Raw genomic sequence first — 18,275 nt, forward strand, 5'->3', positions numbered from 1 at the left:
ATGGAGGGATGGTTATGGGATGCCCCCTTACCGTCCCCAGATAGGCAAAAATTGCTAGAGACGTCCTTGGTACTTGGGGATGTCTGGTTGAAAAAAAGGGAATGACAAGCCGTCCTTAGTATGGAAAGGGGAGGTGTAGACGTCCCCTGATTGTACTGGAGATGGTCGACCATCCTCGAATTTCGCAAAGCAAAAAAAACAATTTTTTTATTCCTAACTTGGTCGCCCAAGTGGGCCTCGCCCCTCCAAATGCCCTAAAAGGTAAAAAAGACCACATTATGGTTGTTTTGTCATTTGTTTGGTTTTGCCTGTGGAGTTGGAGTGTGCTGCAGCTGGTTGGGGTTTTCATTTTGCAATAAGAGGTGATTTTTTTGCTTCCAAGAGCTTGAGTAGGGGTTTGAGCTTCCTCTACTGTGCACCAAGTAAGTATGAAACTCTTTATGCTTTCATTTTTTATTTTTAAAATAGATTTGCAGCTTGAAAAGTTTGATTAATTTTTTGTTTTTCATTGTTTCAGCTCATATTTTCATTGCATATTTAAATCTAAAAACAAAGCACAATGAGCAGCAATGGAAGTACTAGTAGTAGTGGTGACGAGGAGGAAAATGTTATTGGTTATGATACTGCTAGTAGAGGGACTAGGAAAGGAGCTGATCCTAAAACTGATTTGTTTAAATGCCCTTCCACCATCATGAAGGATTTTGCAAAGGGTCATTTCAATAGGAAAAACCTCTTCTCCAATTTGCCACACCTAGGACAGAAAATAAAAAAGAATGCACAAGGGACTAGAGTGTGGGATTGCTATGTTTGTCTTGATGATTTTAGGGGTAGCTAGACAATGGGGAAGTCACACTTTTTTAGTGTTACATGCCATGGAGTCAAAGCTTGTCCTAACTTGACTGATGCACAAAGATTAGAATGCCAAAGATTGCACTTAGAGGCTGAGATGGGGAGGCAAAATTTGACAATGACATCACCATCTATTCGGTCAATCATCTAGGCATATGTCGTTTGTCATTGGTACTAATGGCAGTCCTACTGAGTCTAGAGGGAAGAGGAAGATGAGTAGCATTGAGAAGGGCTCGATGGAAATTTTTTTAATGCACAAGCAAAGAAAAAGTGTGAGCCATCCATTGGTAGATTCTTTGTTGCTAATGGTATCTCATACCATGCATCCCGTTCCACTTACTTTAAACAAACGGTGAAAGATATATTGACTATGAATCCCACATTTGTACCTCCTGGCGAGCATACGCTACGAACCACCATCCTAGATGAAGAGTACTCTAAGATTGCTTTGTTGTTTGAGGATATGAAATGTACTTGGGTTAGGACAGACTGCTCTATTGTGATGGATGGGTGGACTGATGTTAGACATCGACCACTTATCAATATCATTGTCACATCCCTTGCTAGCACTTATTTTTTGATAGCTATAGATTGCTTAGGAAAAAAGAAGAATGTAGAATTCCAATTCACCATTTTGAGAGTTGCCATAGAGGAGGTTGGGCTGGCTAGTGGAGTACAGGTTAAATCAACCGGTTTGATGGTAGAGGGTGCTTAGAGGCACATCTTTTAGATCCCTTGTGTTCATGCATTGAACAATGCAAATGTTTATATGCAACCACCACACTTCACTTGCTCTATTCAGGTCTTTCTCTAAGGAGTTCCTCAAACCAGCCGAGACAAGGTGCGTGTCAATTTTAATTATAGTTTACTTATAGTTTGCTTTAAGTTAATTTATATTTATAATTGTTACAACTTACAAACTTACATGTGATATGTTTAATCATTAATGTTTAACTTTATTTTAATTTATAATTGTCTCTATTGGTATTGCACATACTACATCTTGATAGAGAGGATGATTAAGGTGTATGAGGCCCTCAAATTGATGGTGGTGAATCTAGAGTGGGAATGATGGTCCAATTCTAAGTCCTTTGAAAGAAAAGTGGTGAAGCAAAGGATCCTTGATGAGAGCTGGTGGTCTACAATGAGGTAAGTTGCTAATTTAAATTAAATGTTAGTCTTTTGTTTGCTGATTTTCATACTAATTCTTTTTTTAAAATTTCAATTCAAATATTAATTTTTGTTTGCATCTTGCAGATATATTTTCTTTGTCATAGCAACCATTGTAGATGTCATTAGATATGCTGATACTGACGCTCCTAGTTTGGGAGAGATATATGAGACTTTTGACAACATGTTGGGGAAGATGAAGTGAATTGTTGCAGCAATGGATTCTACATTGGAGTTTTATGAGGAGCATATTAGGCCTATTGTGACGCGCAGGTGGAACATAATGAGTACCTCGCTTCATATGGTATTCTTTTCTCTAAATTCCAAATGGTATGCAGAGTTGGGTGGAAGGGACCTCCCATGTGATAATCCCGAGGTATTGGATGGCTTCACAAGAGCCATTGATAAGATGTATTCAGCTCAAGAGACTTCTACTCTCCGTGCACATTTCCTTGACTTCACCAACCTCCATGGGCCAAACTTGTGTAAGCCACAAGCGAGGTTGGATAGAGTGGTTTTGGCGCAGAGAGATCCTATTAGATGGTGCACCTGACATGGGAGAGATACACCTGAGTTAAAAGAACTTGCCACACACTTCCTTGCATAGGTTGCTAGTTCCTCAGTTGTAGAGAGAAATTGGTCCACATATTCATTTATCCACTCCGTTAAGAGGAACAAACTTACCTCTAAACGAGCGGAGAAGCTAGTGGCAATGCATCATGCTCTTTGACTTGCGGATTGTTAGACTCCAGAGTATAGGCAGAGTTTAGCTTTGTAGTGGGATGTTGAGCCCGAGGATGTGGCCCAAATAGATGAGGATGAGATAGCACTGGGATAGGTTGGGATTACATTAGATGAGAGTACGCTTCTTGTGGAGCATGATAGTGAGGAGGACTCTGATTTTGATGCCATGGTGGCAGAGGCAGAATAGGAGCAGCAGTTTGCTTCATTTTTCTATATTTTGTTCTCTATGTTAAACTTGAACATGATGATGAAACTTTATGGCAGCCCTCTAGCCTTTGACATATTTATATTTTGAGATCTTTAAGATATTGTTCGCTATTGAACTTATATTTAAATAATTTTGTTCACATATTGATATGCATATTGACAATTGAGTACTGAAATCAGTAATTATTTCCTAGATGGCATTCAAATGGTGTATGTTAAGGTTCTATAATGTCTAAATGACATGCTTTCTGCTTAGTTTCATATGAATCACATTTATATTTGCAAATTTCAGTGTATATTTTAAAATTTCCCTATATATATAACCGTACCCATTTGTCGTCCCCTTCGTCCCCAAAATCGCCAAAATTTTTTATTGTCCTGGAACCCATTCTGCCGTTGCCTGTCGTCCTTGTCCCGGAAACTTAGGGGAACATAGTTTTAAAGTCAATGTTTACTTTACGTCGATTGGTCAAGAACTCTCTTGATCGTATTATATAGTTTATTACTCATACTCTATTACAGTTATTTTGATGTGAATATGGAGATGTAATGGTATAATGATCATTTCCCCAAAAGGGGTAGATAACAGATATGATGGACGAACAGTTATGTACTTCTTGGTAAATTATTTCTGATTTTTAGAAAAAAAAAATTGTAATTCTTTCCACAGCTGTTTATATTGGCAATTCATCTAATTGTTGGCATTTCTGAATTTTGTTATACTTGTTTGGAATGGTATTGAGAACAATTTTCAAACATTAAATTCCACTTGAACACTTTGCCATAGCATCATTTATTCCAAACCATTTACATAAATGAAAACAATTTACATAAAATAATATATACAGAAATTACTTCAGCAGAAAATTCCCCAATTATATAATAATGAATGCTGACCTTGGTAGTGCTGATTGCTCAAATCATGATCAATATGTAAATTTCTGGTGTAAGCTTGAGCTAGTTGCAATGGAGGGGCTCGTGCCTTAGCTAGGAGAGGATAGTGCTCAACTCATTAAAAAAAAAATTCTTTGGTAGCTCTTGTTTGACCAGCGATCATGTTGATAGTGGAAGAGATATGAAAAATGCAGTTAACCTTCCCAAAAACTGCCATGCCACTCAATAAAATGATTGAAATTTGGGAAAGGGTATAATTTGTTGGAGGAAGCGCACTGCCCAAGAAAACGCTAAAAATTTTCCAAACAATAGAAAACATTTTCTGATGTGTATTTTCACTTAAGAATGATATTCTAGTTCTTGGCTTCCTTGCGAGGCTACACCACAAGTATGAGCCCCGCGATCACAGATCTAAAGTCTTTAAATGGTTTGAAACTTCCCCTCAGTTTTTTCCAATTGGAATGGCAGCTTTGTTTGTCTTCTATATGTACCACATCACCAAAATTCATAGCAGACCATAGTGACCCAAAAACATATCCACAAAAGCACTGAATTACAAACATTACTAATTTGATAAGTCAAGCCATCCATACACATTCTACTTTTATGGCGTCTAGTTTGTCATACTAAAACTGTTTCATACATCCGTCAGGGATATAAATATAAATTTCCAGAAGCAATCAACCAGCCTGAGATATTTTTCAAGCACCTGATGAGAATGCATGAAGCACAATACAGTCCTTTCATTTTTCTTTTATAGCCCACAGCAGAGACTCTTGGCTTTCTCTCTGCTTCGCCTCTTGATTTTCTTTTTCCTTTATCTTTTGATTTCCCCTCTTTTAAATTAATTTGAACTTAGAGAAATAATAAAGTGACTTTATTAATTTTCCAATTAACTCAACATATGACTCAGTCAATTAAATAATATCCCCTTATGATTTATTTTTGAGGGATAATTTAAAATAATTAAATTAAGTATTTTTATGGCCTTATTAAATCATTATATTCCAAGGTCACATTAGAAAGAGACATTACACAAATTCATAGTAGATCCACTCCAAACCAACTAGTGATTATTTTTAATCTGAAACCAATAGTTCAATAAGGGTTTTCATTCTCATAAGCTTCAACGAAGAACGTACAAGTTCAATCCGATGGTATTTTGTTGTGTGTAATCTTCAACACAACCAATTTGAAATTATAAATTAATTCATTTCCCACCAAAAAGCATTTTCAAACAGTTTTTAACCTTTATGTGCAAGCCCCTCTTCTGTAGGCAATCACTTGAGGGGACACAAATTTACTTAACAAAAATATAACACTTGAGTGAATAATCTAACATTTAACATTAGAACTTAATGTATGTTTAAAGATTCCCATCCCAAGTTGTGGAAAGCACTACCAAAGCATCAAAAACCAAAACTGATCATCTTAAGCTGTACCTGAGGTAGTGGGAATACAATAGGTGTCAATATGGAGGCCTGTTAAATGTAGACGTGTTCTCCAAGAACTTAGGAGAACACCCTAGGTAGCCAAAAACACACTTGAAAGTTTCATTGCGATCAAAATGCCAATTAAGGTCAATGCCATCAGTGGAAAACAGAAATATTGAATTTGCTTTCTCCAAGAAGTTTGGAATTCTTGAATTTTCCCAAATCACCTAGAAGCTTATGGGGAAACTGGGATACTGGCCAAAATCTCACAAATCCAGTTGCTTAAAATGAGGGCATTACATTAAGAGTGAGTTATGTTAGGCCTGGTTTAAGTCAATTTAATTAGACTTACAACTTCTTCCCCATGTCTGCTGTTCATCCTTTGTCAATTTAATACCTACTACCATAACAACAGTATTTAATTACAGGCAGTTACTGTAGATAAAGATAAATCTATTAATGTGCAACTAAAGACCACTAAGGTTCAAGGGACAGCAGAGAGAAATAAAGTGGGCCAGCCCACAGAAATGATACTAAACAGTATCTGAAGAAAGCAATAAATGAACAAAACAATGTGGGCAGGGGGTTGCACAGCCCCACTAAAGATCCCAGCAGCCACAAAGTACGTCATCACAGAAGGGTAAACCATAGGGCTAGATGGAGCTTTGAGCTGCCCCTGAGTAGTCCTGGAAGTCACACACCCTTGATTACTTTTGCCATAGCCCTAAATTTCAGACCTTTTTGCATGAAATTAACACGTTGGTCATTATATGAGGAAAATGGAAAATGATGAACACCTGTATGAATATTACAGTATATTTTACTGGTCCTGTTTGGAGGGCACACAAAGACAGGTGATAATATTTCTGATCTATATCTTAAATGTATTCCCTGCACAGGTTTCTCAATGGTCTTGCCCCTTTTCTCATCTCACAGATTGCTGGATCGTCTTTCTTCAATCTTTCTTGGTTTTGGCCCTGCTTTTCTACTCCTTTCCATAGGGTAAATTTTACTGATATCCCAGCCTAATATCTGTAGGTATAGTTTCATGTTTTCTTTTCTTTTTAAATAATGATGGCTAGTGTCAGAGTTGTAAAAGAATTTATTGATACATTTTAAGTTCTTATGCTGCAGATATGAAGCTCTCTTCTACAGTGCTCTTGCAATAGTACTCATTTCCTGGATATTGGTTGAATGCGCAATCTTATATTTACCATTTTCAGAAACACAAGATATAGGGCTGCCTGACCAGAATACGGTTGATAAAGAAGATACCAGGCAACGGAACCATAGATTCCTGAAACTATCAGATGTCAGGATTGCTCTTTGTTTTGTAAGTTACATTGTTCCTCAATTTGTATGTTGAACCTTTTCTATTTAAATGTACATTTATAGAACTTTTGAACTTGGAAATTTTAGACAAAGAAGATTCAAAGTCAACTAGGGAAATTTTCTCTAATGTTTGTGGCACTGCTATTATAATAAAAGTATTTCAGCTTTTCTTGCAATAAAACTTGTTCTTCTAATAAGATTGGATTGGAATCCTTGTTTCTCGTGTCAGCCAGTTTAGGATGTTTTTTTAATTACATTTCTGCATACCTATATTTTTCCAAAATTATTATCACACATGGACAGTAATATCATCAAGGCACATGAAATACTACTGATACAATATTGAATCATCAAATTAAGAACTAGTATTAATACTACTGATACCCTTTAAGATGTTCGTGTTCCTCGTATATTGCTTCTTATTTCACCCACAATAATTGTTTTTAATATTATTACTTCAGAAAATGTCATAAAATGATTTGAGCAAGCAACATATTATGTTAATGGATTGAGAATGCTAGATAAGCACATATTCTTTGTGTCAAGTTACAATAGCTCTGCATTTTGTAATTATAATTTAAGTGATCTCAATGCTTTCAAAGTTTTTGGGTTTTCATTTATAAATTATTGTTTCTCCATTTGTTCATATCCGTTTTTGGCCTAGAAAGTTCAACATTGTGCTCATGTCCCTCAATTCAGCTGAAGATCTTGTGTAAGCTGGAGTTATTCAAATTGTCTTAAGAACTCTCACCTCTGCTTCTTATTTCAGGGTGAGGACGTTAGGATTGCTTCCTCGCACACTTTTTTGGGGGTTAAGTTTTCGGGCCTATGTTTTAGCTTGCGAATGGTGGTCCAGCCTCGCACCAACAAAGGCTACGATTCTTTGGCCCTTTGGCCCTTGTTAAGAGACAATGCTTCAGACAACATTTCCAGGACACTAGGTCCATGCTGACTCTTTTGGACACTTTGATTAGACTAACTACTCCACAGCTCAGTTGCTTGAGGGCTGTCTTTACCGAATTCTGATTGGGCTCCTGTGGAGAGGGTCTAGACCCTTCTTCTCCGATGGATTATCAAATGTAGATGACACACCCCTCACAGTATTATTCTTTCCGAGTTCGGGTCCATCCCTTCATACTTGGTACTATATTTGATTTGGTTTGGTTCTTACATTGCGTGCGGGGCTTCATAGACTCCTTGAAGGGGTGGCACAAATATTCTCACCTGGTAAACAAAATGATCACTGCTTTCAAGTTTTTGTACATCCACTTCAAAAGTGTTTGTGCTGATCGACTTTTACTATAACCTCTTCAAATGAATACTCTATTCTTATAACCCTTTCCTAGTACAATATCGAAAATTCCTCGAACAAAAGAGTTTGAGACGAGTGAGAATAAGCTAAATTTTCAGGGAAGGGGTATTATCATGATGAGCCTCAGTATTTCATCTGAAGTTCCTGATTTCCATTTCCCACTTCGGCAATTAATTCTCTCATTGCAAACTTGTCCTCTTCAGTCTCAATTTCAAAACAGTCACTTTCATAACTGGCATAATTTTTTTGTAAGGTCCCAGGCTGCAAGATATAAACTGTGTATGATACCAAGTTGATCTTCCTGCTCATCTGTTAAATCTGGTTGTTTCACTGGCTGAGGATTCTCATTACATAAATTGTTGGATGGCAGACCCATGACTGTAGTACTTTTGCAAATGAACACTAGGAATCTTGCTCTATACCTACAGCAGAATGCAGACCTCTTGCACCTTTTGAGAATGTTCCACTGAGTAATGTTTTTATAAGTACCCTGATTTATAATGGCTTGCAGAGCTTTATCATTATTTAATTTCCCTTTGCAACCACCTGATAATTCATAAAAACCTGTAAGACTCCAAGTTGTAAACAAGATCGCAATCAACTGTTTAAAAGCAGTTGTCATTTATGTTGGTCATTTTGTTCCAGGTGTCTGAAATATGTGCATTTTCAGGCAAACATTCATCTTGACACTGTGTGAAACGTCCCAGTGTCTGTACATGCTTTTTTGCTCCCCCAAAGTGAACATTAAATGCAAAGTATATTGAAAATCAAATCGAAATGACAACGGATCCATATTGGCATATGTTCTCCAATATAATTCCCCCTTTGGCACCATCGGTACAACTTATCTGAAACTGCTTTTGTTAGCATGCAATCAGCATATGTAATTCCGATGTATCTATTAGGATTCAACCAAGCTATCTTATACTATCCCAATAGTTAATGGTGTACTGATGAGCATCTTATCGGTATACATCAGTCCGATACCTCTGGTTTCATTGGCATGTGTTTCTTTGCTGTCACCTTGCTTGTATATGTTCACACATTCATCGGTATCACATTAACTGACCACCTATCCTTTGTATCCATTGGTTTAAGTCATTCCGCTAATCTCAACAGGGCTTAGGGGAATTGTTTTAATGTTATACCGATAGTGGAAGCTATCCAAATGAAGTCTCTGTCAGTGTACCTTTGGGCAATTTTGTCATCTGTGTGGCTTTATTGATTTCATTGCTTCGACATAACTCTAGGCGACCCTTTTCCTTTGGATATCACTGGCGTATGTTTCACCGCAAGTTACATTGGGGCTTAGGAAGAATTAAAATAACTCATGCCAGTAGTGTAAGTTATGCCGATGAACTCCTTATTGCTAGAATACTCTCCAATGAAGCTATCAGGGCTTGGTATGGCTCAAAATGGGTTTCTCTGATAGTATTAGCTTTGCTGATAGATTTGTCATTGTAACACTTTTCGATGCCTCATTCTGTAACCTCGGTATATGTTTTCCTGACCAATGTGTCATAACATCCTAAGATACATTACATTATAGTAGCCTTCTCTGCTAATTCCATCGGGGATTGGGAAGAGCCATTATCACATTCGCCGATAGTTTATGCTATACTGATGAATGCTATTGGTGCAAGCTTGTCTGATATGCATTTCTTCCTTTGTTTTTTCTTTGCTCCTTCGGTATGTGTTTTCCCAATATGTTCTTTGGTTCTTTTTATCGGCTTGACTTTTCCCGATATGTGTCATTTGCTGATTTTAAGCTTTTGGCTAATTTTGGCCAATTTTGAAACATCAAAACTGATTTCCTTTGCTTCAATGACTTTCCTCTGGTCCTCAGGTCTTCAATAGTGATGCTTCTCTGTTAAGTATTGCAATCAATCACTGATTTGGACAAATGGAATAATACCCAGTCTTTGTTAGCTTTGTCCTTGAGCTTCTCGGCTGTCAGCTGGTTCTGAGAAATTAGACACAAATGAATGATGGATCCTTGATGATAATCTTCCATCCTGCACAGGCAATCAGGAGTAACTATATTAATAGTAAAAGGCTATGCAAAATTTGACTTGAGATGAAAATCTCAATGAACAAAGCATGAAATGAACACAATGTAGATTGAAATAAAGTTGAAAAATGTAGGTGTCAACACAACCTTTGAAACATTTTTATGCTCTCTAGATACTTATATCATTGTTGAAACCGTTGTCAGTAATAGATGTTGTATTATCTTCTGTACAACCTTAGTTTTGTTCTTTGGCTCTAGGCTTAAAGATAACCTGTTAAGACTGATATTTAAAAAAAAGAAAATAGTAGTTTGGGTTTCTGTAATGTAGCTATTTTAAAAACTTAGGAGCTTTTCTGTCTTAATGTTTTCCATTTAAAATGGAAATAATCTTTCCTCGAACCATGAAGCTTGAAATGAATTAAATTATTCTAATGTTTTTGACAATGCTTATTTTATTTGCTTTGTGCAGTTAATTTTGATCAATGTTGCATTTTTTGGAACGGGCAATGTTGCGAGCATTGCAAGCTTTGAAATTTCATCAGTTTACCGGTTCATCACCATTTTTAATGTTTGTACATAACTCAATTCTATTTATGTCAAATTCTTATTGCCAGTTATTCTCTACCTAACATCATTTATATTGCTTGAATACAGCCGTTCATTATGGCAGCACTGTTGCTCTTTAAATTATTTATCCCATTTATACTTGTCACGTAAGTAATTCTTCTGACAGTTAATCGTTTCTTATTGTTATGCAATTTTTTTCACAACTAAGAATCAACATATTGCATCATGACATATTCAGATACCGAGGAATATAATAACCCCTTTAGTAGTTGTATCAAATACAGAATTCTATTTTATCCTAATAAAATTTCCAGGGCATATGTTTCTACCCACTCATCCCAGAATGAGTGTCAGCATTTCCTTGCCTCATCTACTCTTTGTTTCTCTTGGTGAAGCTACTTCTAAGATTATGTGTGAACATGTAGTGACTTCATTGGTAGAGGGAATGCAAAAGCTTGAATATTTTCTTTGTTTGGATTAGTAACTTCAAATTCTCGTAAACAAATCTGTACAATTGACCTTTTTAATGATCAAATTTATATTGTTCATGGTGGCATTGCAGTCACTTGCTAGTTGTATGCCAATGTGAAAAGTAAACATATTTTTCCCTTCAAATGTTCATTGGGATGAGAGTAGTCTTTGATTTAAGTATCGCAATATGATTGAAAAAGCACACTCATTCAATTCATCTTTCAACCCCCAGTATGTCAAAATTCAAATAGATTTATTCATAGCTCCTATATTTAAAGAAAAATGATTTTCTACGTTTGTTTTAATTGTTCACAGGTGTGCGTTCAGTGCAATCACCAACCTTGCCAAGTTGCCAAGATTGGGTTGTTATTTTATGGTTCTCTTATTCTCCGATGTCATGACTATTCATTTCTTTTTCCTTGTAAGTCCTTTCTGAACGTTATATCATAAACTGTTGCATGTCTTGTGTACAAAAATGTAATTTTATCTCAAGGATTATAAATTGAGTTAATGTTTCATTCATTCTGATATATATTTTTGTGTGGGTCTTTCGTTTCATTAACTCAAGAAACGACATGACAAAGCTAGTGCCAAGAGAATAACAGAAAAACGCATTAATGAAACATATATTTAAGTCTGACAAATTTAATTTCCATATCAATCGAAAGACACTTCAGCTTTTAATTGAAGGAATTTTCTATCTCAGATTCCTTAACATGCTCTCAAAGCCTCGTTAAGTAGATAGAGTTAAAATATTTTTTTTTGTGAAAACATCTCCCAAAGATCACTGAAATATTTAAATCTATTCATTATACAAAAATGGTGAACAGAGTCAAATTAGAAGACAGACTTGATGGAGCAGAAAACTTCGTATCATGGAGAATTCGTATCATGATCGTACTTAGAGAACTCAAACTGGAACAATATGTGGAAGAAAACAAATCCATGTCTGAAAGTGAGCCCGATAAAACAGTATGGAAACGGCACAGCAATAAGACCATGAAAATTATATTGGTTCTGTAAAAGATCACATTCTTCCATATATAGCAAAATGTTCAACCGCATATGAGATGTTTATGACTATTCAAAACTCATATGAAATCAATAATACTAGTAGATTGCTTCCCCTAAAAACACAACTCCTTCACATCAAGATGAACAAAGGAGAAATTGTGAAATCATATTTCTTGAGGACATCAGAACTAAGAGACTAGTTTTCTACTCTTGCAAATCTTGTAAATGATGACGAATTCTCATTGATAGCTCTAAAAGGGTTACCAACTACATGGGAATCCTTCATTCAAGGAGTTAGTGCTCGTCCTACTCTAACAAAATTTGATCAACTCAAAAATGATTGTACTCGGGATGAATCACGATTGATTACAAGATGAATCATACCTAATAAAGAAGAGGAAGTTCAAGCTTTACATGTGAACTCTAACAATAAAAGGAAGAGACACTTTAAGAAAAGAGGGAAGAAAAATCAAAATGAGAAGAAAATAGATTTTTCAAAAGTTCAATGTTACAAATGTGCAATGTTACAAATGTGAGAAATTTGGACATACACACATGTATTGTCTAGAAAGAAAGAAAGCCCTGGTCAACATATCTGAAGTCAAGGAACCTGAAAACTCACTATTCTTTCTTGCTTTATCAAGTGAGCTAAACTCCAATAAGAATGCTTGGATGCTTGACAGTGGAGCAGCTAGACACATAACTGGATTTAGCGACCAATTTTGTAATGTCCCCCCAATTTAGTAGGTCTCCGGAGTGTGGGTTTGTTAGCTCATCATTGTGACCCTTGTGAGCTGATGTCTAGTTTTGGGGGTCTTTGTCATGAGATTGCTATTTTTGGACTTACTATTTTTAGTAAGTCACTTTGGGCATTTGCTATTTTTGGTTTGAGCAGTTCAGGTAGGATGGTTCTCTGATTCTGGATATTTGATCTCTCTGGGAATCTTATTGAAGTCTTTTGTCGGCAAGCTTTTTGGTTTAATGATGATTTAATTTACATTTAATAAGCCAACTACTTCATATTATAAAGTTGCTTTTTAAGCAGAAGGTGTGAGAGTGAAGCTGGATGGCTCAATTTGTGTTATAAATACAACTTTTTGTCGAGGAGAGATCATTTTGTTTTTATATATCTATTTGCTCATATCAATTGCCTGGGGTTTGAAGAAGTTCGGGTTATTTCATTTGATAATTGTGCTGAAATATACAATTATCTAATTTCTCCTATTGTGTTCAATTGTGGCTTGGAGAATTTTGGCACTGAGTTATACTGGGAAGTGTGGAGACTCACATTTTCAATCTGAGAAGCTGAATTGGAGTTCAAATTTATATTGGGAATTGTTCTCTTGTCGATACTAGTGGCCAAGGTTGCAAGCAAGCCGACTTCACTAGACGTCAACTATACTGAAGCCAAATGTCATAAAAAATCTGCATTACTGAGTTTGGGGCGGCATTTAAAGATTGTGAAGAGGTAATTGAGGCCTGTGTTATTTTCCAGCCAATCTAAGCCTACTGAAACAGGGATTCACGTCTTCTTGTGGACTTCTTGCCTGCCGCCAAATTCCATAATCATTTGGCATTGCTGTAAATCACCAAGGCTGACCTTCTTCTATTGCGGCTTGTGGACAATTAAAGAGTACAGCTGGGCCACGATTTGGTTCATATAATTGCAGACCAGGTGCTTTATTTTAATTTTGTGGTTCAAATATATGTTTTCAAAGAAATTGTAGAGAAATAAAATGTTGATTGGTTATTATCCATAATCTCTTTCAAAATTCTAGTTATTGTTAAAGATCCAATTTCAATAGAAAATAAAGTAAATACTTTATACTATTCAAAAATTGCAAAGAAATAAGTTGTACAAGTTGGAAGCTAGTTGGGAATTTTATAGTGGTATCAGAGCAGTTTCCTGCCAGCCTGCAAGAAATGGGCTTAGAAATTATCAGAGGCATATTTCTTTTATTCTGTTTTCTGAAGTATGAATGGTGATCGAAGGTTTGTGCCTAGAATGCACTACACCCGACGGGATCAGAATGTACCTCTTAGAGAGGGAGAGTCCGAGATTCAGTTTGGCACGGTGGGTAGTCCGGGTGGTTCTAGTGGTTTCGGACAATGTGCTACAGAAGCACAGGTTGACAGAGATGCTTTGCAAGCATTTCGAAATATCGCATTCGGGCAACACTGGATGACAGATGTACTGCAACAGTTGTCTAATTCCCTGCAATGAATAGCACTGCCTTGGGATCGAGGTAGAGAGAGAGACCAAGATGTTTTTGTTGGTTCCTATAGGTCACGTGTGGATGTAGGGCCTAGGGCTGATGACAGGCACAGGACCAAGGGCCATGTTAGGATGGATGACAGGGTGGACATGACAGGTTATATTGGTGCTCAAGACAGGCCATAGAGACCCACTTTCTTGAGACCTGAATTAGATACTATTAGCACTACTACTGATGCAGCTCCATTTGTTGATGATGTACTAACTCATTTTCATGAGTGGGATGTTCTTCCTCAGGCATTAAAGGATAATTTGAGTTTTGACAGATATCTGACATTGAAGCATGAGCATTCCAGGGGTAGGCCTGCTAGTGATCGATAGCAGCCCAGGTATATTGAGCTCCAACAGTTAGTTGGTAAGATGACATTGGCTCATTTCGATGGGAGCGGTAGAGTGACTGCTAGAGCTTGGGTCCACAAACTCGACACCTACCTTGCTTTGTGCCCTCTGATTGAGGAGGATGCCATTAGGTTTGCTGTGCTACACCTTGATGGAGTTGCACACGATTGGTGATATCATGGTTTGGTATCTCTCCATCATGATCAAATCATTTCATATCAGGAGTTTGTTGACCGTTTGATAGAATGTTTTGACAAGAAAGATCTTGAGGATTGTTTTAGGGAGCTGGTTCAGTTACGACAGACAACTGGTTTGGAGGCATTCATTAGTGAGTTTTAGAGGTTGTCAGTGATGGTGTATGACATATCTAAGTGGAGGAGGGTTATGCTTTTCATTGAGGGTCTTGCTGAGCCACTCAGAGGGTGGGTTAAGTCATTAGATCCCCCATCATTAGAGTAGGCAATGAAAGAGGCCTAAAATTTAGAGGCCTCTACACCTAGAGCCAAGTTTTCCTCAAAGCCTGCAACATCTTCCTATGATAGGACACCCCCTCGGGAGAGAGGAGAAGACAGAGGATAAACATCCTGCTGCAGCACCCTTGGACCGGGAAACAATTAATGATTTGACGAGGAGGAAGTTGTGTTTCTATTGCAGGGGTCCTTATGATGTCAGCCATGACTGTCCCACGAAGCCTAAGGGTAAAAATAGGATGATGGAGTGGTTCTACAATGATGATGGCAATACCAATTTTCAGGAGACGTATGAGGATAGTAATCAGGATTAGCATAGGGGTGATGATGTTGATGATGAGGTGGATGACTCCAACCTCAAGGTAGCTTACTTATCTAGTATGACGAAGGAGGGATCTTTCCGAATGCGTGGGCTCATAGCTGGACAAAGTATTGTTGCTCTATTTGATACTGGAGCTGCCCATAATTTCATCGATGCTCGTTTGGTTACCAGGAGGGGTATGCAGACTAAGGATTTTGAGGGCCTACGAGTACAGGTAGCTGATGGTTACACCTTGAAGTGTAACAAGATGATTACAGATCTTCCTGTGAAGCTTAATACATATACTTTCACTGCAGATTTTTATGTGGTGGACATTGTAAAGTTTCTACAAGTTCTTTGGACTGAATATAGACTGGATTCTATCTTCTTTATCTCCTTATAGCTTGCTATGAATAATTTCATATTATTGCCTTTAATTTGATTAGAAATGTAAATCAGAATTCTGTCTTTTAGTTTTGCAATTCATATGAGGGTAGTAATGACTAAGAAGCATGCTTGTATTTGTTCTTTTGTGCTCTTAGACTTCATCCTTACCCTCTATAAGTATAGGAGTCAAGGGACATGTCCTTAGAAAGGACATGTCTCTTCCAAAGTTGTTTTGCCCATCCTCTAGACGTCGATGACTTTCTAGGAATGATTAAGTTTAATTACAAACATAAACAATTAAGTTGAGTTTAGTATTAAAACAAAATCTTAAGATGCCAATCTTATAAAGGAAAACCCAACAAAAACTTTATTCCTTTACTTATCATGCCATATAGTTTGGATCAATTAGATTAGTATGATAGCAAGTTATAGAATTAACACTCTCTCTTAACTTGATAATCATACTGAGAGATATTGTATCTAGCAACATCAATAAAGATGAACAAGCAACAATTGATACTCTATATCTATTTGAATCTCCTTGGCATGTGGTATCATAGAACACATGATACAATCTCATATTAGTAAACTTGTAGTATGACAAATCATTGCTACTAGTGATAATAGTATTGCAAAGAATACAATGTACAGGATAAATCTAAAGAGTAATTTAATTTCTTCATTTATCCAAGTTGTGACTCATAGATACTGGTATTTCTATATCACAACATGATCCTGAGTTGAAGACCTACCAGAATACAGGATAAACCTGGAGAATAATAAAATTCTTCCTTTACCCAAATTGTGACTCATTATGTAATGTCCCCTTTTTAGCATTCATAGCATGATGTTGTCGTTAGCCTATTTCCCCACAGTCCCGTAGGCTAACCAGGACATTAAAGGGATAATTTCATTTGCAGGTCTTTCTGAGGGGTTTTGAGGCAACTTTGGGCATACTTACTATTTATAGTAAGTCATCTTGGATATGGTTGGACATCCTGTGGCAGTGGTATGTCGATGGTAATTGTTCAAAATCAACAAAAAGACTTGTTTATCATTGATAAGATTTGTTATGCACTGATCAAGCTATTTTATAAAGTTAAATTTAAATATTTAACTTTATTAATGTATAGACTATAGTTTGTGGGAAATATTTAAATTAAAAGAGTCCCTTTTATTTTATAACACAGTGGAGACATAAGTTACATAAAGGGAGTTATCTTTTATCCCACATTGAAAAAATGAAAGATGGAGCTCTTGTGAGAACACTATAAAAGAAATGGAAGAGCTTCTATTTTAGCATGTTTGGAAAAATCAAAGAAATTGAGAAATTTTCTAGAGATCATGTCTCAATAGTTTGAAGGACGAAATCCCTTCAAGCTGAAAATCTTGACGCCATTGAAAGATATGGTCTTGAGATTCAACATGGTAGCAGTCTGAAAAAAGCAGATACGAAAAAGCAGCCCGAAAAAGCGGAACCGAAAAAGTAGGCCGAAAAAGCAGTCCGAAAAAGCGGAACCGAAAAAGCAGGCCGAAAAAGCAGTCCGAAAAAGCAGTTCGAAAAAGCAAATTGGAAAAGCAAAATAGAAGGGGCAGCATTGAAGAAAATTATTACAGCCATCTACAACCAGGTTCTTTGTTATGTATTGTTTTTTAGGGTGTGATAAGCTTTCAGCTGTAAGTGTGCATTATACCAGCATTATCATTTTGTAATCCATGTAAATGCCAAAGTCTTGGCCATATTTTATGAGCATTGTAACTTTCATTGCAATTAAGAAGATAATAGTTGCTGGTGCCATTTAAGCAATTTAACATCATTATTTATCAGCTAGTTAGTTTGCATACCGTTTGTAAAAATGCCAGTTGGCTGTAGGTGTTCATTTCTCATGCTTAGATCATATATATGCACTGACTATTGTCAAAATTAGTAGCACACTCATGTTAGGTCATTGTGTAGTCCATTGTAGTCTTCTAGCACAAGATTTTCATTGATGCAAATTGAAGAAAAAGTCATTTGAAGCTAGCTGAAATACTATATCAGTCATACGTCCCTTGCATGTGAATTGTTTGACAAAATTCTTTGAGCCTTCAATCAGCATTTTTGAGAGCAGATTTGAGAAGGGTCATTACAGTGGTATTAGAGCTTGCTTGCAAAGTGTTTGATGAAATGTCAAACCACTGAAGTATAAAGATTTTTGGTGTTTGAAGAAGTTATAACCTATTGGGGTTATTATAGTGGTATCAGAGCTATAAGTCCTGCCATCCTATGGAGGTCTTATTGGGAATTTGGATTAGCCAGATAGAGAGAAAAATGTTTGACAAATTGAATGCCGGTCCAGATCAGGGAAAGGAAAGATTCTTACAATTATTAGACACCTTAGCAAAGGGACAGTGATCAATAGAGTAAAGAGCACAGGAACAGAGTCAGAGATTTGAGCTTATGATGCAAATGATGGCTCGTCAAATGGGGTTGAATGCTAATGTGGTTGGAGAAAATAA

The 18,275-nt window shown here is 36.7% G+C and overlaps 1 protein-coding gene across 5 annotated transcripts in view; it reads left to right on the forward strand.

Moving 5' to 3' along the window:
* The window catches only part of LOC149548034 (sulfatase and phosphatidylinositolglycan class N domain-containing protein), a 271,143-nt gene that overhangs the window by 184,144 nt on the left and 68,724 nt on the right, over nucleotides 1–18,275 (forward strand). For all 5 annotated transcript variants that reach the window (XM_089792055.1, XM_089792056.1, XM_089792054.1 and 2 more), the window contains exons 13-17: nucleotides 6,197–6,299; nucleotides 6,432–6,630; nucleotides 10,422–10,520; nucleotides 10,607–10,665; nucleotides 11,306–11,411. In XM_089792055.1, coding sequence (XP_089648181.1) covers nucleotides 6,197–6,299; nucleotides 6,432–6,630; nucleotides 10,422–10,520; nucleotides 10,607–10,665; nucleotides 11,306–11,411 — 566 coding nt within the window. The remainder of the gene's footprint in view (nucleotides 1–6,196; nucleotides 6,300–6,431; nucleotides 6,631–10,421; nucleotides 10,521–10,606; nucleotides 10,666–11,305; nucleotides 11,412–18,275) is intronic.

This window comes from Cupressus sempervirens, chromosome 7 (assembly GCF_028749045.1).
Source record: "Cupressus sempervirens isolate cs-2001-9-10 chromosome 7, ASM2874904v1, whole genome shotgun sequence".
Classification (NCBI taxonomy): Eukaryota; Viridiplantae; Streptophyta; class Pinopsida; order Cupressales; family Cupressaceae; genus Cupressus; species Cupressus sempervirens.